The sequence below is a fragment of the Solanum dulcamara genome, chromosome 3 (assembly GCF_947179165.1).
Source record: "Solanum dulcamara chromosome 3, daSolDulc1.2, whole genome shotgun sequence".
NCBI lineage: Eukaryota > Viridiplantae > Streptophyta > Magnoliopsida > Solanales > Solanaceae > Solanum > Solanum dulcamara.
Window position 1 is genome coordinate 17,420,996 of NC_077239.1, and position 23,238 is coordinate 17,444,233.

Here is a 23,238-nt window from a genome sequence, read left to right on the forward strand (position 1 = left end):
TAGAGAAATTGGTTTTAGTGTTGAAGGTTGTATTGTTTTGGTGTTTTAATAGGCAAAATTTTAAAAGGTTGAAAATCTTTAAAGACTCTTCAACCCCCTCTAGTGTCTAAATGGGGGGTACCAAAGCCACACTTATTTTTTTATAAAAAAAAATAATTTAATTTGCCTTAAAAATTAAAGTATATTTCTTAAGAAAGATGACATTATTTTAATTGTAGAGCACAAAATCTTCAATTAAAAAGACAAAAGAAAAAGAAAGCTAGAAGAAGAACGTGTCACAAAAATGTGTTGCAACATTTGTGAACGTGTCACAACATGCAATACTACGTGTATCCATTTCCTATGCCATATAAATGTCCTTTATTTCTTCTTATATTATATAGTATATAGTATTTTTTTTCATAGATAGAAGTGAAAGTTGGAAAAGATGGCTCAGATGACAATTGACCCACAAGGTGAGAAAATTGAATCTTTTGCACTGTTGAGTGGTCACAAGATTCCTTCTATTGGTTTGGGCACATGGAGAGCTCAAAATGCGAGGGACTCTGTTTTTACTGCTATTCTTGAGGTACTCTCTCTATTCTTTTTTGGTTTTCTTGATTTATCGATTGTTTCTCTAAATCATTTATCAAGTTTTTCGTTGAAGTAATGTTACGACTTGACTAATGTATTCTACTATTGTGTAGATGAAGTAATGTTAGGAGTACACTATATTGATTGTAATTGTATGGACTAATGATAATATTGTATTGTGCTATTGAAGTAATATTGTTAAGTTTGAAAACTTTAGTATCACATCGTAGACCCCCACTCCAACGCTATCTTCCTTATCAGTGAACTGCAACATAGTGCATAGGTACTTTTTTGCTCCCTCTATTGATAGAAAAAGGGCACTCCTGCCGTCGTTTCAGTGACTCATAGGGCTTCTCTCACTTTCTAAACTCTTGAACTTAAGAGAGTCTTCTTTTCAAGCTGATGAGTAGAAATTAAGTATAAAGAAAATGACAAAAAAAAATTTACTCTTTTGATTTAAAATCAGCAACAGACCATTGGCCATTGAGTGTTATATACACCTTAATCGAAATGAGATATAATTTAAATGAGGTAGTTTTATAAAAGTAAAAAAGTTAAGAGTAAATTTGGAGAAAGAAAAAAAATTAAAATAAGTGAAAAAAATTTCAAATACAACTTAAATTGTATTTCACTGATATTTAAATAAAGTGAAAAATTTTTATGATCAAATGAATTTCTAAATATTAATTACAAGAAGTGTGGCCGAACACAATTTAACTCTTAATTCAATTTTTTGAAAATTTCAAATAAAGTGATATCAAACATCCACTTAGTTTTGCATCATAAACGGTGACAATACGTAACTTTAAGTTTTTTTTTTCCTTAATGTTTAGTCATGTAATAATTCTTGTTAACCGTACTTATTTTTACATGACTTAAAACTTTTACATTATAAGTTCTTTTCCTTAATGTTTAGTCATGTAATATTACTTGTTAACCATACTTATTTTAACCTGGCTTAAAATATTTACAGTATGACATTATGATCATCTTCATTACGTCTTGTTAATTAGTAATATTATTTTATGCAATTTTATAATTTTTGTTGAATATTTTAATACAACATCATCATTGATTTCACATTTTTTCTTATTTTCTTTAGAAACACTTGCTGTGTTACAGAAAAAAATTGAACAAGTTATATATTTTGCATTAGAGACTTTACCGAAATTTTTTGAGAAAATCCAAGGTTGAAAAATTCGATTTTTGTTGGTTTGATAAAGGTTTCGCATAAGATTTATTATCATTGTCCTCATTGCCTACTTTATTATATTTTGTCTTTACTATTTTTCTGCTTGAGTTTAGTTATAAATTCGTTTAGATTCAATGAGGAGGAAGAGGGGTACGTGACAACACTAGGCAGGCACGACTAGCTTGCGAGGTGAATAGGTTTCTATAAATGTACGCGTTCACGTCCATAAAGACGACATGCAATGTAACACTACGCAAGATCACAACCACAATAGTTTTCGTAGGACCGAGGCTATGCATCCTTTACAGGACCATTTGCCACAAATTCGATGGATGATAAATGATAATTTCTTGCACATGTCATCCGGTACATTCGACTGCACTATATTTGAAGGTGTTAACGGCAAGCTTGAGTATTCTTCCTCCATCCACCATTGGGCTCCATGTTTGTTGTGGCGTCTAAGAAAGGCATTTTCTCACACCTCGACAGAAAATCTGTCATAATGTTATCTATTCCCTTGAGATGTTTTACGTGTAACTTATAAGGAGAAAACCATTGCGTCCATCGAAGAATCTGTAGATTCATGGTGATTTATGAATTTATCTAGATCACTTTTGGAAAAGCTTTCATAGTCATCTCGATCAGAAACTCTGCATAAATTAGGAAGAAGTAAAACTTCTTAATCGCATTCTCTACAGCAAGAATCTCCTTGAATGTGGAATGATAATGTTATTTTACATCTTTAAACTTTTTGCTAGCGTATTCACATATTTTTCGTTGGTTTTCTTTTTCTTCCAAGAGAACTGTACTCCGATAATTATTCTTGGCATCAGTCTGCATTGTTTTCATTCCATCTGAAGGAATATGGAGAGTCTTGACTTCTTTGGACGTTTTTTTTAATTTTTCGAAGCTGTCATCCTATTTCTTTCCCCAAATTTGAGCATTCTCAAACTTCATAAGTGGAGAAATATATGTACAGACATTAGGAATAAAATCTTGTTACTTGACTTCTCTTATTTGTTCAGCTCGTTTGTTAACGTAATAAGGTTCACAAGCCTATTGGGAATCAGTTGATCTTGGTGAATTAAGCATCAGAAGGCAATCTACATGTAACTTGTTTAGCAAATTTTGATTCTGTTTTTAATGAGAATGCTCCTGACTATGGCTGCAGGCTGGCTACAGGCATGTTGACACAGCGGACGAGTACGGCGTCCAAGATGAGGTTCTTTTCATTTATGATTTTTCCTTTTAAGTTGTCGATCTAAATCAAAGTAGTAGTATTGTGTACAAGTTGTTTAGCATACACATACGAACAGGGCTTAGAAATGCTTCTTTAGATTCTTGGAAAGCAATACCGTATTGTTGTGCACATGTTGCAGATTTGAAGTTTTCAAAAAAGAATTGGTAAAAAAGGGATCTCATTTTTGACTTGCAAGAATGAGAATTTATCAGCTTGAACAGATATTTAACAATCTATTTGCTGGTTAACAAGATATGTAACATTTGTTTTTTGTTCTTACATAGGTTGGTCATGGAATTAAGGCAGCTATACATGCAGGAGTAGAGAGATCAGCCTTGTTTGTCACGTCTAAACTATGGTATTAGAGATATTATGCTATAAACTTATGCCAAATCTCTAGGATTTTTAACATTCAACATGCAACTAAACGAATTATATGGTGGATATAATTAAGGAGATTTTATTGGTTGTTTTTTAGGTGTTCTGATCTGTCACCGGAGAGAGTTCGGCCTGCATTGATGAAGACACTTAATGAACTGCAACTGGATTATCTTGATCTCTATCTGGTACTGCACGACCCTGTCTTTCTGCGGTATTTAGTTAATACTTAGTCTAATCGAGGAATGTGCACATTTTATGTTGAAGATTCATTGGCCCTTCCGTCTGAAGGACGGAGCGAGCAGACCTCCAAAAGCAGGGGAAGTGTCCGACTTCGATTGGGAAGGCGTTTGGAGAGAAATGGAGAAGTTAGTGACAGATAAACTAGTACGAGATATTGGAGTATGTAATTTCACAGTCAAGAAACTTAATAAGCTCTTAGATATTGCACAGACAATGCCTTCTGTATGCCAGGTTAGTTGAATATTCTTGTTTTTCAATTAACGGTATCAATGTCATCCTCTTCGTCTTGTTTGTATTTATGGGAAATGTTATGTACTCAGATGGAGATGCACCCTGGATGGAGAAATGAAAAAATGTTGGAGGCTTGCAAGAAGAATAACATTCACGTCACCGTAAGTAACTGAAGCTCTGTGCGTGACTTATATTAACAAGATTGATTGATATAATGTTGGAGCTAAGTCGAAATCCTTTTGTTGTAAATCTTACGGAAAATACTCCAATCACAACGAGCACTAACACTTCATCATGAACACAAACACTTGTAAGGAATTCACATAGTTTGAGGCGTGTTTATGTCACTGTCCTTAAGGATATTTCACCTGATATGGGTGTATCCTCAGGATTTAACAAGCTTTTCTAGTATAAAATTAGGAGTCACAATCTAACAAAGATTTGAAAAATAAAACTCTGCACCAATAAAATATAGGAGGAAATATTATCTCTTAGAGAGGTATTTTCATCTCCCTTTCTTATAGGGTTGCGTATCAGTTGGTTTGGTTCGATTTTGAAGTTTATCGCTTTGACTTATCAGTTATCGGTTTATAGACATGTCAAACCGTTATAGAATCATTAAGAAATTAGTTTATCAGCTATCGGTTTATCGGTTATTTATCATTATCGATTTGGTTATCGGTTTAACCGTTAAGATTTGATACAAAAAAAACCATTGAAAATCACTTAGAGACAAGGTGACAAATCAAATGAACCATGCACAGTAATTGATAAATTGTCTCTGGCTCAAAAGCAACTGTGAAACATTGTATAATAACCAAGAGTTTGAGACAACAAGAAATAAACGTATGAAAATTAAACTCTAAGTGAATGACTTTATACATTGAATGACAATAAATATAATTATTAAGTTACTATTGGGTTATCGATCAACCCATTGAGAAAAAACCCTAAACCGTTAAGAATCGATAACCTGATAATAAAAAAAATTGAAATCATTACCGAAGCCGCTAAATCAATAGCCGATCACCAATAAATCAATAACTTTTTTCAGATTCGGTTTTGAACAGCCTTACTCCCTTGGAATAAAAGAAGACTGAATCTATAAGCCAAACTCAAAGGCTATTTCTCCAACGGCTAAAAGACAATAATGTATGATTAAAGGGAGAATTAATGAGGCTAATAAAAGACATTGGAGACCATTCAATGAATTGAAGGCAAGGAAATAGATGACCAACTTTGATATTGATTCATGATATAATTAAAAAGATATTAACACCGATTTAATAAAATGAATATAGATAATAATATGAATACTTCTTTTTGAGATATAGAATTATTTTTCCGACATCTTTTGTTGTATATATAAAGTTTGTTTGTAAAGAAATTACACATGATTTGGTAGCTAACAAGTTTCAAGTACTGTAATGAACTTGAACGGTTGTGCTTTATCTTTATACTTTTGAGGTACGTACTAATACCTCGCGAAGTCGAGGCTTGTATCATATCTAATTTTGATGTCCTAAGCCCCTAATGACTGTTTTATCTACAAAATCTGTACCTGACGAGTTCAATGCACTTTTGAAATTATTGGTTCACAATATATATGTTCTGAAGTTATTGAACCCAATAAACTAGGTTCCATCCACTTTTTCAGGCATATTAGCCCCTGGGTTCTCGAGAAATTGATCTTGTTCATCATCCTGTAGTAGAAAGAGTAGCAGGAAAGCTAAATAAAACTCCAGGTCAGGTGCTTGTGAGGTGGTTTATACAAAGAGGAACGAGTACAATCCCGAAATCTGATCACTCAGAAAGAATCAAATAGAACGTTAAAGTGTTCTCATGGGAAATTCCAGAGATAGACTTCAAAGCTATTTCTGATATCCCAGATCAGGTACTTCTCACTTGTCATTTAGGTTCTAAGCATTAATATGGTGTTGATTTCACTTGTAGTATTGTTTATAAAGTTTATAATTCCGGGTATCAGAATAAAGACGTATACAATAATTGCAGATGCGCGTACTAGATGGAGAAGAATTGTTCGTGAACAAGAGTGATGGACCTTACAGGAGCGTAGCAGATATTTGGGACCACGAAATCTAATAAAGTTGTTCCTTCAGTTTGCCTTGTTGTAATATTATTACTACTATATATATATATATATATATATATATATATATATATATATTTGTATTATTAGCTTTGATAAGACGATATATTGAATGCTGTTTAGTTGAATGACTGGTGGTAAACCAAAATAAATTCCTTATCTAGGGATGATGTTATGGACTCTCCTCTCTTTTTTTACTTTTTACTTCAAATTTTCATCTGTATTTACTGCTTGTCCCATATAAAAGAATCACGTTCAACTTGGTTAATTCATTTGCTTGCTTCTACAACAACATTTGTGATTAAAAACTATGGTCAAGGATCAAAAGTTTCTTTTACGTTCTTAAAGTTTGTGTTAAGTCAAAATTAGATAAATAAATTTGAAAAATGAGGGAGTATTATATATAAAAAAAAGTAAAAGTTTTTCATATATAAAAGAAATAACTTTGCATCTCAGTGATCCAAATATTCATCTTGTGTAATCTCTTCTGATAGCAGTGTTCAATTTTGACAATTTTTATCTCTCGTGTTAATAGGATTAAAACGTTTATGTTATAAAGTAAATTAACTTAGCAAAATAAGGTGAGAATAAGAGAAAGAGAGAGGAGCAGAAGAATTGAGAAATTCGTATCTGTGTATTTCTATGTTGCCAAAACTTGGCAATTTATAGCAAAGAAAAGGGAGCAAGGGACAACTTGCCTAGTGGACCCACTTCATCAATTTGCTAGTGGATTCCACTAAAATGACATCCACTTCTCTATAACACTCCCCCTTGGATGTTCACGTAAAATGTGTCTCATTAAAAATTTTACAAGAAATAATATACATAGTTATCGTAAACATCCATAAATATTGTGTCTTGTTAAAACCTTACTAGAAAAAATTCAATGGGAAAAAGTGTACATAACTTTGGTACGCTTTGAGTGTTGCCTCATTAAAAACCTTACCAGGAAAAACTCAGTGGAACAAAACCTTGGTTAAGGAAAAAAAGAGTACAGCGCGTATTTTACTCCCTCTGATGAAAATTTCATTTGATATTTTGGTCACGACGTATTCTAATTTTGTATCTCATTTTCTCAAAGGTTGAAGTTGACAATGTCTTGGTAAACATATCTTTTAAATTGTCGTTTGAACGAACTTATTGGACATCTATTTCACCCTTCTTTTGAAGATCATGACTAAAAAGAATTTTGGTGAAATATGTTTTGTTCTCTCTCCTTTGATGTATCCTCCCTTCAGTTGAACTATACATGCAGCATTGTCTTCACACAATATTGTTGGAACATCTCTTTTCAAAGAAAAGTCACATGTTTCTTGAATGTGTTGAGTTATTGATCTTAACCAAACGCATTCTCGACTTGTTTCATGGATAGCTATTATCTCTACATGATTTGAGGAAGTGGCAACCATAGTTTGTTTTGTTGAACTTCATAATATAGTTGTACCACCACATATAAATAAATAGTCTGTCTGCGATCGACCTTTATGGGGATCAGACATATATCCCGCATCTACGTAATCAATCAATTGTGACGTGAATTCATTTGAGTAAAACAATCTCATATCAATGGTCCTTCGGAGGTATCTGAATATATGCTTAATTCCATTTCAGTGTCTTCGTGTTGAAGTAGAACTAAATCTTGATAACAAGCTTACAGAAAAAGCTATATCTGGTCTAGAATTGTTGGCAAGAAACATTAATGCACCAATTGCACGAAAATATGGTATTTCACCACCAATAAGCTCTTCATCATTTTCATGAGGTTGAAACAGATTTGTATTAATATCAAGAGATCTCACAACCATTGGGGTACTTAATGGATGTGCTTTATCCATATAAAATCTCTTTAAAATATTTTCAGTATATGTTGATTGATATACAAATATTCCATTAGCAAAATGTTTAATTTGTAGACCAAGACAAAATTTTGTCTTTCTGAGGTCTTTCATTTCAAACTCCTTTTTTAGATATTTTACTGCCTTTGAAAGTTCTTCTGGAGTTTCAATAATATTCAAATCATGAACATATACTTCTATTATGAAAAATTCAGATCCAAACCTTTTCATAAAGACACAAGGGCAAATTGGATCATTTTTATATTCTTCTTTTAGCAAATATTCATTAAGACGATTGTACCACATGCACCCTGATTGTTTCAACCCTATAAAGATTTCTGAAGTTTTATTGAACAAGTTTCTCGAGAATTCTTCTATGCTTCAGGCATTTTGAACCCTTCGAAAATTTTCATAAAAATGTCGTGGTCCAATGAGCCATATAAATAGGCAATGACCACGTCCATTAGGTGCATTTCAAGCGTTTCATGAACTGTCAAATTCATTAGATGCTTGAAGGTAATTGCATCCACCACAGGGAAATATTTTTTCATATAGTCAATGCCAGGCCTTTGCGAAAAATCTTGGGCTACAAGTCGTGTTTATATCTTACGACTTCACCTTTTTCATTTTGTTTATGCACAAAATTCCATTTGTACCCTACTGGCTTGACACCTTCAGGTGTTCGAATTATTGATCTGAAACTTCACATTTTTCAAATGAAGTAAACTCTGCTTGAATTGCATCCTTCTATTTTGGCCAATCATTTCTCTGTCTACATTCATCGACAGATTTTGGTTCAAGATCCTTATCTTGTTGCATTATTTCAATGGCAACATTATAAGAAAAAATATTATCAACCACAATATCATTTCGGTTTCACTATTTTTCTGTCGAGTCATAACTTATTGAGATTTCTTTATTCTCATTATTTTCAGGTACTTGGACCTCCTCGGTGGTATCACCATTAGTTGTGCCTCTGGGCTTTTCTTGAGAAATTGCCCCAAATTATGATTATCTTGATCATTTATTTCTTTTCGTTTTTGAGGATTTTTATATTTGAAACCAATTGGTCTTCCATGTTTTAAGCATGGCCAAGACTTATTTGCCTGAACAAGTTGTCCTACAGGGACATCAACTTGAACTTGAGCATTAACAGCTGGGAGATGTGATTTAGTAACTCGTAGAAGGTTAGTAAATGAATCCGGTAGTTGATTTGCAATATTCTGCAAATAAATCATCTTTTGAACTTCTTGCTCACATTAATTTGTTCGAGGATCTAAATGAGATAGTGATAATGAATTTCAATCTATCTCATTTTCCAATTGCTTATGTTCTCCTCATAATGTTGGGTTTATTGATTCATCAAAATGACAATCATCAAATCTTGCCGTAAATAAATCTTCAGTCATAGATTCCAAATATTTTATAATAGAAGAAGATTCATACCCAACATATATTTCCAACCTTCTTTGGGGACCTATTTTTGTGCGGTGCGGTGGAGCAATTGGAACATATACCGCACACCCAAATATTCTAAGATGGATATATTTGGCTCCCTTCCAAAATTCAACTTTAATGGGGAAAATTCATGAAAATTTGTTGGCCTTATGTGCACAAGTGCTGCTACATGCAAAATAGCATGCCCCCATACCGAAAGAGGAAGTTTTGTCCTCATTAGCAATGGTCTGGCTATCAATTGGAGGCGTTTAATCAATGATTCTGCTAGACCATTTTTAGTATGAACATGAGCGACCGGATGCTTAACTTTTCTCCAATCGACATACAATAATCATTAAAGAATTGAGATGTAAATTCATCAGCGTTATCAAGACGAATTGTTTTTATTGCATAATCTGGAAATTGTGATCTTAACCTTATAATTTGAGCTAACAATCTCGCAAAAGTCATGTTGTGAGTTGATAATAAGCACACATGTGACCATCTTGTAGATACATCTATCAAGACCATATAATATTTAAATGGTCCACATTAAGGGTGAATTGGCCCACATATATCATCTTGTATACGTTTTAGAAACGCAAGGGATTCAATACCAACCTTAGTTGCTGATAATTTAATAATAAGTTTTCCTTGGGAACAAGCAACACAAGAGAATTCCTTATATTGAAGAATTTTTTGATTCTTCAAAATGTGTCCATGTGAATTTTCAATAATTCTGCGCATCATATTATAACCGGGATGGCCCAACCGGTCATGTCAAATGATAAAATCATTAGAATCAGTAAACCTTTTGTTTACTATGGCATGTGATTCAACAGTACCAATATTTGTATGGTACAATCCAGAAGAAAATGCAGGTAATTTTTCATGCATAATTTTCTTCTCTGTATTTATTATAGTAATATAAAGGTATTCAACATTTCCTTCATTCGCAGTCTCAATTTGATAGCCATTTTGGTGAATAACCTTGAAACTTAACAAGTTTCTTTGAGACTTACTACAATACAATGCATTATCAATTACCAATATCGTTCCTCCAGGTAGTATTAAGGCCGCTCTTTCAGAGTCTTCAATCAATTTTGTACTACCGAATATTGTATTGACATAGACCTTTTTCATAATCAAATGACAAAAATATTTCTTTTCTTTTAATATTGTATGAGGATTGACACTATCCAAAAGGCACATATCTCCATTACTCATCTTGGATCCAATTGAAGACTGAGAAATTTATTTATCTTCATAAAATACAAATACATTATAAGAGATAAAATAAGTAACAATATTGCTAGAAAAACATAAGTCCTTTTTTCTTCTTTTCTTTTAAATAGATAAACGTAAAACATGATAATCAAAAGTACATAAAAACGACAACATATTGTAAATCATATAATAAAATTAAACATCAATTATAATCCCTAAAAAAGTCTTCAATCTCCAAATGAGTAATATCATTGAGGTCAGTAAAATTATTATCCTTCAAAGCCAGATTTGCTTCAATATTACCATTATGCGAAGGTCTTTCCTCAACATTATTTTGAAATGCCAAGTGTGACTCTATCCGAGCATTAGAAAAAGAGGCACCCCTTTTATTTGTCTTTCTTTTGAAGGAATTTTGATAAAGCCTTACAAAATGCTCAAGCGTCCGACATTCATTTTTCCAGTAGACTTTCATGCCACAATGGTGATAGTTACTTCTTGAAGGGCCACTTTGAGAACTCATATTGTTCTCCCTTTTATGTTGACCACCATCACGATGATTATTATATCATCTTCTTTCATTGCCACATCCACGCACATTATTGTGGCCTTAATTTTTATTTTGTCTTCTTTCAGACTGGTCATATGCTTTTACCACATTTGCTTTTGGTAACAGAGCAGTTCTAATGGGACGGACTTCATGATTTTTCATTAAAAGAGCATTATGTTGCTCAGCCACCAGAAGGCATGAAATCAATTCAAAATATTTTTAAAAACGTTTTTCATGATATTGCTGCTATAAATCACATTAGAGGCATGGAAAATAGTTAGTGTTTTTTCCAACATGTCCTCATCATTTATAGTTTTCCTACATAGTTTTAATTGAGAAGTTATTCTAAATACAACAGAATTATACTCAATTACAGTTTTAAATTTTTGAAACCGTAAGTGCATCCACTCATAACGATCCCTTGACAATACCATTGCCCTGAGGTGGTCATACCTCCCTTTTAAATTTTTCACTGTCAAGTATTCAACCTTCAGGCTTTCATCTAGATGGTGACGAAGAAAAATCATAGCTTTCACTTTATCCTGACTTGATGCTTTATTTCCTTCGATTATAGCATCACCAAGACTCTTAGTGGTAAGGTGGATTTCAACATCAAATACTCATGACAAATAATTTTTGCCAGAAATATCAAGAGCCAAAAACTCCAATTTTGACAAGTTTAACATGATAAAAATTAATTTTAAAATAACAAAGACAACTAAAATTAAATTTCTTCAGTAGATATACCTGAAATAGAAATTAATTTTCTGAAAAAATTAGAGATTCATGCTGATAACGTATTATAAAGTAAATTAACTTAGCAAAATAAAGTGAGAATAAGAAAAAGAGAGAGGAGCAGAAGAATCGAGAAAGTCGTGTCTGTGTATTTCTATGTAGGGGTGTTCATGGTTCGGTCTGTGTATTTCACTTAGACACCTAAATCAAGAGATGTTTATTTTAGACACCTTATGTAGGGTCGAATGTGTCATTTTGACACTTTTTACACAGTTGACATCTCGCGTGATTTCCACCTATCTGAGGCGCGTAGAAGCTGTTATTTCTTAATTTTTTTTTTTTGTTCTTTTTCTTTATTGCTTCAATTTCTAGACAGTAAAAAGAGACTAAAATGGAGTGGCTAGCTATTGGCAGTGAAGTTTTAGAGGAAATTAATTAATTAAGAAAAAGTGAAAAGGAAAACGTGTTAATGCAAAAGGGAAAGGTGAAATCTTAGAAATGGTGTTTACGTGTTTTCACTTGTAAGCAAACAAACAGTATTTCCATGGAAGGAAGGAAGGAGAAAACAGGGGGAAAAAAACAGAGATGACGGACACGAAAGCATCTAGAAACTATGAGAGCTCTAAGACGGACACCTGCTCCAATGTTGTTGTTTTTTCCTGCTTTTCGGTTTCCTCCCATAGATTTGTATTAATCTTGCCAGAAAAAATGAAGGTTCGTCGGATTTTTTGACCCAATTTAATTTATATTTTTGCTTGCCATTATAACTCCATTATTTCCTCTTTAGATGATATGGATAGCGTTGGGTGGGTGTTGGAGGAGAAGAGGATCTAATGGGGTGGGTTGGGGTGGGTTGGGTTGGAGAAGATGACAGCGCGGTGAGAGAGGGGTTGGGGTGGGTGGGGTTGGAGAAGATGACGGTGGGGTGGATGGGGGTTAATAGTTGTTAATTTTTATTTTTAAAAAATTATTATTTGGATTAAAAAATATCACGTGTCATCAAATTATTAGTCATTTTTTTCTATTCAAAATTCATTATTTGATAATTATTTTATATATATATATATATAAATCACGTGTCTTTATTTAATTCGCTGCTTTTGACACGTCAGACGAGTGCATTACACACACTTAATATATTTTGGTGATTATCAAAAAAGTGTCAAAATGATACATTCGACCCTTACATAAGGAGTCTAAAATGAACATCTCCTAATTTAGGTGTCTAAATGAAAGTTGGTGTCAATTTTAGGGGGTCACCGATGGATTTCGCCTTGTTATATTATATATAATATATTTAATAAAAAATATTTTAACAAAATTTCTTATTAATCAAGGGGTAATGTTTCTGTTTGTTTTTTAATATTCACTTGTAGATAATATTTTGGAGATCCGTTAATTAGGCTTCGAAGATCTAATCGCGTTGACATAAGTATGTAATACGAAATTATAAAACTCCATGTGCACCAAACCCAACCTCTCCTTCACCAATCTTTGATAATTGCGCCGAAAATTAATGAAGGTACAACATCCACCTAGTTCTAATTACTTTCCTCACACAACCTCCAAAATATTTCATGGCTACTCCCTCCGTCCTAGAAACAGAAAAGGTTCAAAAATAATTGAGAAATGTCCTTATTTTATCTATTAGGTCAAAAGTATCATTAACGTATAGAAATAATTTTAAAATGCATTTTTTTTTTATCTATTTGATCAAAAATATCATAAACATATTAGAAATAGTTCAAATTTGCACTTCTTCTATCTAAAAATATGTTTATTAACTATCAAATATTATTTAATATGTCCGCATTTTGTGGGCGATCTTAACATATTTTATTAATAAATATAATGTTTTTATAATATCAAAATATCTCTTTTTTTAACCTTCAAATTTGAAAAAATTAAAACTCAAATTTTTAATTCATTTTACTTCTATTAGCATCTTAGTTATATTTTCTTTCCATTACCTAACATTTTAATCTTTTAAAGCTATTGAGAATTTTTGTATAAATTATGTCAAATGATACTACATTTACACTCGAAATTTTTTTTTAATAAAAAATATCTTTTTATGGGCATACATAATGAAATTTCTCTTTCTCCGTGACTTTATACATCATACATTCGGGTTAATTCACCCGTTAGTTCATATATTTTATTTAAAGCAAATACTTATATTAGGTCATATTTAGACAAACAAGCAAGAATTTTCTTTTAAAAAAATTACAAATCAAAATAAAACTAAATAATTGTCAAAGTACAGTAAAAACAATTATTGACATATATAACTAGAATTAAGAAATATTTTTGAGTCAATCCTACTATGTTAAGGAATTTTTTTTATCTAATAGGCAGAAAGAAAGCAAATTTGAACTATTTCTATTGGGTTAAGGATATTTTTGATCCAATAGGTGAAGAAAAGTCAAATTTGATCCAATAGGTGAAGAAAAGTCAAATTTGATTCAATAAGTGAAGAAAAATCAAATTTGATCCAATAGATGGAAGGAGGACATTTCTAAACCATTTCTAATACATTAAGAACATTTTTTAACCTTTTTCGCTTAACTATTTATAAGTAAGAAAGATATTTTTATTAATTTTTTTAGTTTTAATATTTTGTGCTTTATTCATTAATCTTAGAATTAATAATGAAGATATTTGTATGAAACATTACAATATTTATACTTTTAGAAAGAATTAAGTTTAAAAGAAAAACAAAAAAATTATATACTAATTTTATTTTAATTTTATAAATTAACAAATAATATGAGATAAATATTTTTAATAAAATAGATAAATAATAGGTGGAGAAGGGAATATCTACTTTGGGCACTGTCACTGTTAAGTATTGTATTATTTGTGAATGTTTGGTCATAATAGTAAAGAGGAAATAGGCATTAGTGGTGTGAGTAGAATGATTTAATTAGATCATCAGTCTGAACCATTTTACAATATTACATGATCCTAAGTAAGAAAGAGATAAAAATGTCAAATTTGAACATTGCTATCAGAAGAGGTTACACTTATATTTTATTTCTTAGGAATTTCTAATTAATGAAAAGGTTTTGATTGATTCCTTATAAATATATCAAAATATATTGGGGGTGTGAAATGAATGGCTTGAGTCATTTCATAGTGAGTTATAATTGATCAAATCAATAAATATATTAGATTATAATTTGTTTTATGTTTGTTAGAGTCGAAATAATCGAGTAAAGTTAAATTAAGCAATGTGCAATAATTTAAGAGAAAATTACATGATTGTCTATCAGGAGCAAACTAATTATGTGTTTATATTTTTTTATTTTGATATTTTTTAAATTAAGGTGTCGTTTAATTCCAAATAATTTTTTGATTTAACGAAAAATAAAAAAAAGAAAACACCATCCTCAACCTCTACACCTCTGAGTGTGAAAAACGATAACACCACCCAAAAAACCTGAGTGAATTGACTGTGAAGCCCATTGTTTTGAAACAATAAGGCCTTTCCCCCCTTGATTTGATTCCCAATACTGCTGCAATAACTCAAAAGATAAAACCCCATCCACTTAAATTCATCAGAGAGCAACAATCAATGAAAATCAAGCAACCCAAAAGAAAATAGCAGAATAGCAGCAGAAAACGATTACTTCGCCGTCAAGGTACACTTTTATCAAAGAAAAATTCCTTCTCTTTTTCAGGTTTTACTTAATCTAATGGCTTGGTGGTGAATCTGTGAAAAATGATTACATAAATCCAGATTGATGAGAAAATTATGGCTGTCTTCAATGGAAATTAATTAGTTAATTATCTGAATAATTACATGTGGTTAGATGCAATATATATATATATATATATCCACCAGTGCCATGAAATAGTTGAGGCAGGGCTTGATGTGCAAATCACTTCTGAAGCTCACTAGCACAAGTAATTTATAAAAAATTAAGATAATTAGAGCCATGTTTATCACTGTGCCACATGTGCAATTAGTAAGAGAATTAGAGCTATGGTTAATGGTACTAGTACTTTTGCTTGGATTAAAGAATTCATGATTAATTAAAAGATTTTGAACTTCTTGTTGAGAGTACTCTGTTTTTATAGATGAGATTTGAGGAAGCTCATTAGTAGTAGTAATTTATAAAAATAAAAGAATGTTTGGTTTTAGTGATTGAGTGCAAAAAATGATGGAAAATTATTATCATGTTTGGCAAATACCAATGCTTTGAGCCCGAGTTGCCTTTCAAGCTAGTAAGAGTACTAGATCTTGCTTCAATTAGTTGTCCAACTTTTCCCAGTGGAATACTTTCTTTAACTCACTTGAGATATATAACTTTGAATTTTTATCTTCGTGTAGAGCAGTATCTATGTAATGACCCTGAAGGTTATTTTTGACATTTTCGATAAAATTACCATTTTACCCCTCCCGTTAGTTTCCCCGAGTCACTTTTGGTTGAGTCTAAAAGTTAGTTTTTTTTGAAGATTTTATGAAAAGTTGAGGTTTTGCTTGAAAAAAATATTTTAAAGGCTTAAGTTGTCAAATTTTGAGTTTCAGAGTCATTTGGAGTTTCGAGTCTCGGAATGGAATTTCGTCAATTCCATCAGTTCTGGAAAGTGAAAATTGGTCTAGGAGAGTTGTCGGAATCAGATTTGGAGTTAAAACGTGGAATTTAGGTCCGAAGTTGAAAATTGAGTTAAAATTTGATCCAAGTTTTACTTTGGTCAACATTTGGGGATTGGGTGCTCGAATTGGATTTCTGATCGTTCCAATGGTTTTTGAAGGTGATTCTAACGCCAAAAATGGCTTTGTTAATTCTTAGAGGTCACGGGGGTATTTTGGGTAATTCAAGTGCCGAAACTAGCTTAGTTGCGACTTATCAGATTTTGGGTCAAGGAGGCCTCGAATTCGAATTTCGATGATTCCATTGAGTCTGGAATGTCGAATTTAGTAGGGTTGCATATATGGTTTGTATATATGGGATTCCGAACGAATCCCAAGGGTTGTTTCAGAAGTTTTGAGACTTAGAGAATTTGAGTTGTTGATCTCTGGTGCGATCGCTTTTGCGAGGGAGGGTCGCTTTAGCGACGACTGCTTAAGCGAGATCCCATAGCTTTAGCGGCACCCGCTTAAGCAACACCCTTGTCGCTTTAGCGAGTCAGACCATTTAAGTGGGGTTCACTTAAGCGAGCCCCGAATCGCAAAAGCCATGTCTACTTTAGCGACATCAGAAAGGGATTTAGACAAGGCTTAAGGTATTTTCACTACTTTTAACATTTCCAAACTCGGTGTAGGCGATTTCTTCGAGGTTTTTCACGAAAAAACTATTGGGTAATGTATTTCTAACACTTTTCCTTAATTTCCATTGAATACTTTTGTATTTTAACTTCAAATTGTGAATTTCAAATTAGAGATTTTGGGTTTTCTTGAACATGAACTTTTGAAAGAAAAATGGGGATTGTGAACTCGTTTTAACCTCATTTTTGAAATGGTTTTCACCTTTAGATTCCTGATTACTTGAGGAACATTTTCATCTAAAACCAATCAGATTTCGAGTTCTATTTTCGATATGAGATTTTTGACCATTTTACCCTTTTCACCCGAACTATTTGATTTTAGTGTCAATAGTTTTGAAATGTCATTGTGAGTCTATATTCGATTAGATTGTGATGATTTGGAGTATCGTCGGAGGGGAAAATTTTGAGTTCGAATTGTTCATGACTTTTGGCTAAAGGCAAGTGGATTCTAACCTTTGTTAAGTATGTTGAACCTTGTATTTTCTATATGAGGGAATTAGGGTGTGTTGGGTCATTAGATTGAATTGACTTATATGAGTTGAAGTGTGATAGTGAAAATTCGGTTAGGGTTAATTGTCTAAGTGTTGTGAACTACGGGACATTGATCTATTGTGTAATTATGGATTATATGGCATCTTATGTGAATATTTATCCTATTTCACTCATTATTTGGGCATGTATTATATCTGTGATGGTGGAGAAATGATATGAGTGAGGTACTGGATATTGGGACCAAAGTTTCTACGGGTTGAGGTGATTTGCCGTGGTTTCTTCCGACGGCCGAGGTCTTTTCCAGTGGATATTATGACTGAGGTCTCTTCCGTCAGATATTGGCCGAGGTCTTTTCTGGCAGATACATGATCTATGTGAGGCCCCCATGGGTTCCGTTCTGAGGTGATCAGCGGATGTGTATCGTAGGATAGACATGCGTCACGATATTTGACATTGCATTTGCATTTATTTCATCCTGTGATTTATTATGATCTGAGATTTCCTATGTTTGCTTGAGTATGGTGGTGAGGACGTATGTGTACGTTCTACTTGTGGACTGTCTCGTATTTTTGTATATTTGTGATATAAACTGTATAGATTGGGCTGTCTGAGTGCAGGTGTGTAGTTGTGTAGGATTGTGGTTGGGATGTCAGGAGTACCTGTGTTCCGCATTGCTTTACTTAGGATTTAGTTTTCATTTTGCTGAGTACCATATTGTTGGTGCTCACCCCTTGCTTCTACATTTATGTAGGATCTGAGCTCGGCACCTCCTGTTCTTAGTACCTCTTTGATTGAGCTGAGCTTCTGGACACGTGAGAGGTAGCAGCTTGTCTTGTTCAGCAGACTCTCGTTGCCCACTTATTTTGTGCTTTGTTCTACTTAAGGACTGAGACATATAGACTTGTACCTTTTTCTTTTCTGGCGAAATAGTGGCTTGTACATATGACACCAAGTCTTGGGTGGTCTAGAATCTATTATCTGCATATTCTTATCTATATCATATTAGACTTTATATTTCCGCTTTTATTTTTGTTTATTTTGAATTGTTCAGACTCTTAGGCTGACTCTTCTTGGTGGGTTAGGCGAGTGCCATCACACCCGATTCCAGGTCGTGACAATCTAGGATCCGAAAAAGAGGTTCCCTCAATAATAGATATTCCTCCATCAATATCAAACCTATGTTATATGAAAACTTTTATACTTGACGTTTCACTTTCTGTTGCTTCTAAAACTGCTTCGGTATTACCATCGGAAATTTTGATGAGGCCGCAGTTTAGAAGAGTAAAAACACATAACAAGTAAAATAGACCAAAGGAAGTAATCCATAAGAAAGGGCACAGAAGTATCTTAATTATAGCATTTGTTTCTTTTAAGTAAATACAACTCAAGCTTTCATTAACGTGGAGAAAACACCTTTTACTGCATCAAAAGCAGAAGACTAAGAATATGTATGTCTACTGATAATCTAATCTTTTTTTTCAAGCTTAAAAAGGACAATTATATACTATACATAATAATAGTCTTTACAAAAACTTAGGGACTATCCTACTATATTTTAGTCCCTTAATAGTCTTGGATGTATAAACACATTACAGAAGGGTTTATACCTTAGCAGAATCTCCATCAGTAGCACGGATGCCATTCAAGTCAGCAAACTTCAAAGATGTCCTTGCTTTCCTGGACTTATCTCTTGTTCCAACAAGAGTTGCAGGCAAAACATTTTCTACCAGTGCAGATTTTGCAGTCCTGTGCTCTTCCTCAAATTTCTCAGGGCACCAAATATCATTTGGATTGAGGGGTAAAGAAGCCATATCAAGTTCAAATGATCCCATGGGTACATCCTCTCGTACAGTTTCAGACATTTTGGAGGGAATTCGACGAGAGAACGCGTAAAGTTCTTTAGGCTTTACAAAAAATGCACCAACTACAATCAATCTTGTTCGCTAAAATATGCTAATAAATCCAGTCACTATTTCCAAGTAACCAACTTGGATTCCAGTATCCCCAACAAAATCAGAAAGAACCTTCATAATTTCATACTTGTACTTCCTATAACTCTTTGAATCAGAGCTCTAATGGATATCTCAATCTTGAAAAGGGCCCATGTTTCCCCTTTCTTGGGATATATCAGATACAGACCTCTCTCTTCCTTTTTATACTGCACTTGATGAGAAAATATAAGTCGATCAGAAGTATATTTGGAGCTCCCACGTCTAAATTTCCCACAGCCAACAGGCAAGTATGCCCTGACCCATGCACAATCCCCGTTGATCTGTGTTTTATGTCAGGTACAAAATTTGTGTGATAGATTGCGAGATTTTGACTCATTTCTAGCTTCTTTTTCTGAAAAGTTTTCCACTTAAATTTATAAAGAACTTAGTCGTATTTTTTTATTTGTTCATATCTCCAACAACTTTAGTCCAACATGATTGACAAGAGTTGGATTGAGAGTCCAATTAGATCAAAAGAATTCTCAGATGGTGTAGTTCAATTTCTGGAATTTGCTTTTTCAAATGCATCTATTAATGGAAAATTTTTATGTCCTTATATTTTATGTGGATTTTCTGTTATGCACAATAGAGCTGAAGTGTTTAGTCATCTGTTTCAAAGGGGGGTTTTCAGAAAAGTACACATGTTGGCATATGCATGGCGAAAAGCGTGCTCAATCCAATGTAGCATCATTTACCTGAGTACAAAATGAGTCGGCTAGACAATATCTTATGCATGATATGTTGAATGATGTTTTTGATGTCTTTGATAATAATGAATTTCAAGATTTTAGTCCATCAAACCTACTAAATAATGACAATCCTGGAGGTGCTAAGGTAAGAGTCAAGAAGAGAGAGAGGAAATTAAGAAGCTGTTGGAGGATGAAAATCAAGAACTTTATGCTGGTCGTATAAAATATAGTAAATTGTCATTCAGTGTTCGTTTTTATCATATTAAGGTCTTATGTGGTGCAACAGATAAATCATTTTCAATGATTCTTGACCTTTTAAAGGATGCTTTTCCCATGCGAAACTACCATCATCATTTTATGAGTCAAAAAAGATGATTACGAAGTTAGGTTTGAGCTAGAATAAGATTGATGCATGTCCGAATCATTGTATGCTATATTGGGGATCATCAGGGATGAGAATAGAGATAAATGCAAAATATGTAATACTTCCAGGTATATATCAGATGAAAATGGTGTTGGTGCAAATGTTGTAATTGATGACCAACATAGAAAGAAACAAAAGCTAGCGAAAGTGTTGCGGTACTTCCCACTTATACCTAGACTGAAAAGGCTATATATGTGCTCTAAAACTGCAGAACTCTTGAAGTGGCATGATACAGAAGCTAATCCAGATGGATTATTACGGCATCCTAGATATGTCAAAGAGTGGAAACATTTTGATTCATTCTATCCAGACTTTTCTTTAGAGACTCGTAATGTGTGACTTGCTTTAGCTATGGATGGTTTCAATCCATTTTGAAATCTAAGTTCCAGTGTTAGCATTTAGCCTATGATGTTGTATATTTATAACTATCCTTCATGGTGTTTTATGAAGCAAACTTCTCTTGTCATGTCGATGATAATTCCAAGTCCTAAAATGCCTGGAAATAGTATTGACGTTTACTTGCAACCTTTAATTGCTGAGTTAAAACAATTGTGTAATGGTGTAAATGCAGGAAATGTTTCAATTGCTTGCTGCATTGATGTGGACCATAAGTGATTTTTCGGATCTTGACAACTTGTCTGGGTGGAATACACATGCATTACTTGCTTGTCCTTCATGTAATTATGATACAAATTCTATGAGGCTAAAGTTTGGTAGAAAAAATTACTTTTTGGGACATCGTCGATTTTTGCCACATGATCACAAATATAGGTACAACAAGAAGTCTTTTAATGATTTTGAGGAGCATTGACCTGTGCCTATTCCATCATCTGGTTCAATCTTATTAAGACAAATTGAGGAGAGTCGGAAGAGGCCTCGTGATGATGGTACAAGTAAGGTTGGCCCAAAACAATGGAAGAAAAAGAGTATCTTCTGGTATTTACCTTATTGGAAGAACCATCTTATTCGTCATTGCCTTGACTTGATGCATGTAAAGAAGAATGTTTGTGACAATGTATTATTTACTATACTTGGAGAAAAAAAATCAAAAGACAATTTGCAAGCTTGTAAAGACTTGTAAGTGATGGGAATTAGAGAAAAGCTTCATCCATATCCTAATTCTTCTGAATTTCCTCCATCATACTTTACCATGAAGAAAGATAAAAAATATATCTTTCTAAAAGTTTTAAACAATGTGGTGTTTTCGGATAATTATGCATCAAACATTTCTAGATGTGTTGATCTTAAAAAATGCAAGATCTCTAATTTAAAGAGTCACGATTCCCACATTTTGATGGAGCATATTTTGTCAATTGTTTGTAGAAGATCTCTTCCTAAAAAAGTGAGTTATGTAATTACTTTAGAGAAATATCAAGCAAGGTTTTGGATGTTAAGCATGTAGAGGATTTCCAGCAACGAATTTGGTTGAATCATGCTAATATGGAAGCAATATTCCCTCCATGCTTTTTCACTATTATGTTTCACCGGGTCATTCATATTGAAGAGGAAGCGATTCTTGCTGGTCCTATACAAGGTCATTGGATTTACCTTGTTGAAAGGTATATTATTTGCTTACTAAGTCTGTATTTTTAATTTTTTTTTCTAATCTTACGATTCGTTTTAATATTTTGTTAGGGGAATGGGCCATTTAAATCTTATGTTCGTAACAATTTTGCTGCAGAAGATTGTATAGCTGAAGGCTGCCTTACAGAGGAAAACCTTACTAATTGTTCTAGATATTTTGAGGATGGTGCTATTGAAGCAAGGTTTAACCGACCAAGACATAATGATGATGACAGTGAAATTAATGCTCATAGTGAATCTGCTATCTTGTCAAATTTGTTTCTTGCATCAGGCAAGATTGGGGCTATTAAGACCTATCCATATTTTCCTTGAGATCATACAAGCTCATCGATATGTATTAACTAATTGTGAAATAGTTGATCATTTCGAGAGTAAGTTATATGATCTTTCATATAGTTATACGATCTTTCATATTTTTCATTTTCTTATTATAATATATTTTATATCATAATATATGATTTATAATTATATTCAGAAAGTTTAGAATTGAGGTCACTAGGATGCGTCGTGGCAAAAGAAACTCCTCAAAATTTGTGGAAAAATATGTGCACAAACGTTTTCACGAGTGATTTAAGAAATATGTAAGATTTCAAATATTTCATTCCCTTTTAAACACAAAATCTTATAATTTATATATAACTGTCCTAATATACTTGCTAATCATTCCGCAAACGTGGATTCTAATGATTGGACTGCTTTTATTCATCACTATAAAGAGGACACGATGAAGGTAATTGTTCTTCATAATTTTATTCTCTAATTTTCTTCAGTTTTGATATAGATTTTGATATTATTTTGCTGCATTTTTTTAAATTTACTGCATTCGTTTCTATATTACAGTATAATGTAGATTGTATTCGTCTAACTAAAGGTCTTAGGAAAATATTGTAACTTGAATTTGCTTGGGATAAATCCTTTTTTCTCCTTTATATTGAATGCTGAATGATTGTTTTGCTCCTTAGTAGTTGAAGTATGCTGTTATTTTTTGGTCAAATTCGAGTGAAATTGCTGTCATAGTTTGAGTAAAACTACTGCA

General features: G+C 32.8%; 1 protein-coding gene and 1 long non-coding RNA gene across 2 annotated transcripts; both read left to right on the forward strand.

The window, feature by feature from the left end:
* Positions 1-427: 427 nt before the first annotated feature.
* LOC129881579 (aldose reductase) lies at positions 428-5,960 on the forward strand. Its single transcript, XM_055955747.1, is given in 8 exon segments — positions 428-568; positions 2,937-2,987; positions 3,290-3,363; positions 3,484-3,571; positions 3,651-3,857; positions 3,947-4,018; positions 5,515-5,751; positions 5,871-5,960. Coding segments are annotated over 8 exon segments (960 nt in total).
* A 9,133-nt stretch (positions 5,961-15,093) lies between these two features.
* LOC129881580 (uncharacterized) lies at positions 15,094-22,523 on the forward strand. The gene is made up of 3 exons (XR_008765623.1): positions 15,094-15,392; positions 21,190-22,177; positions 22,254-22,523. It is a non-coding gene; the product is annotated as an uncharacterized LOC129881580 (long non-coding RNA).
* Positions 22,524-23,238: the final 715 nt, after the last annotated feature.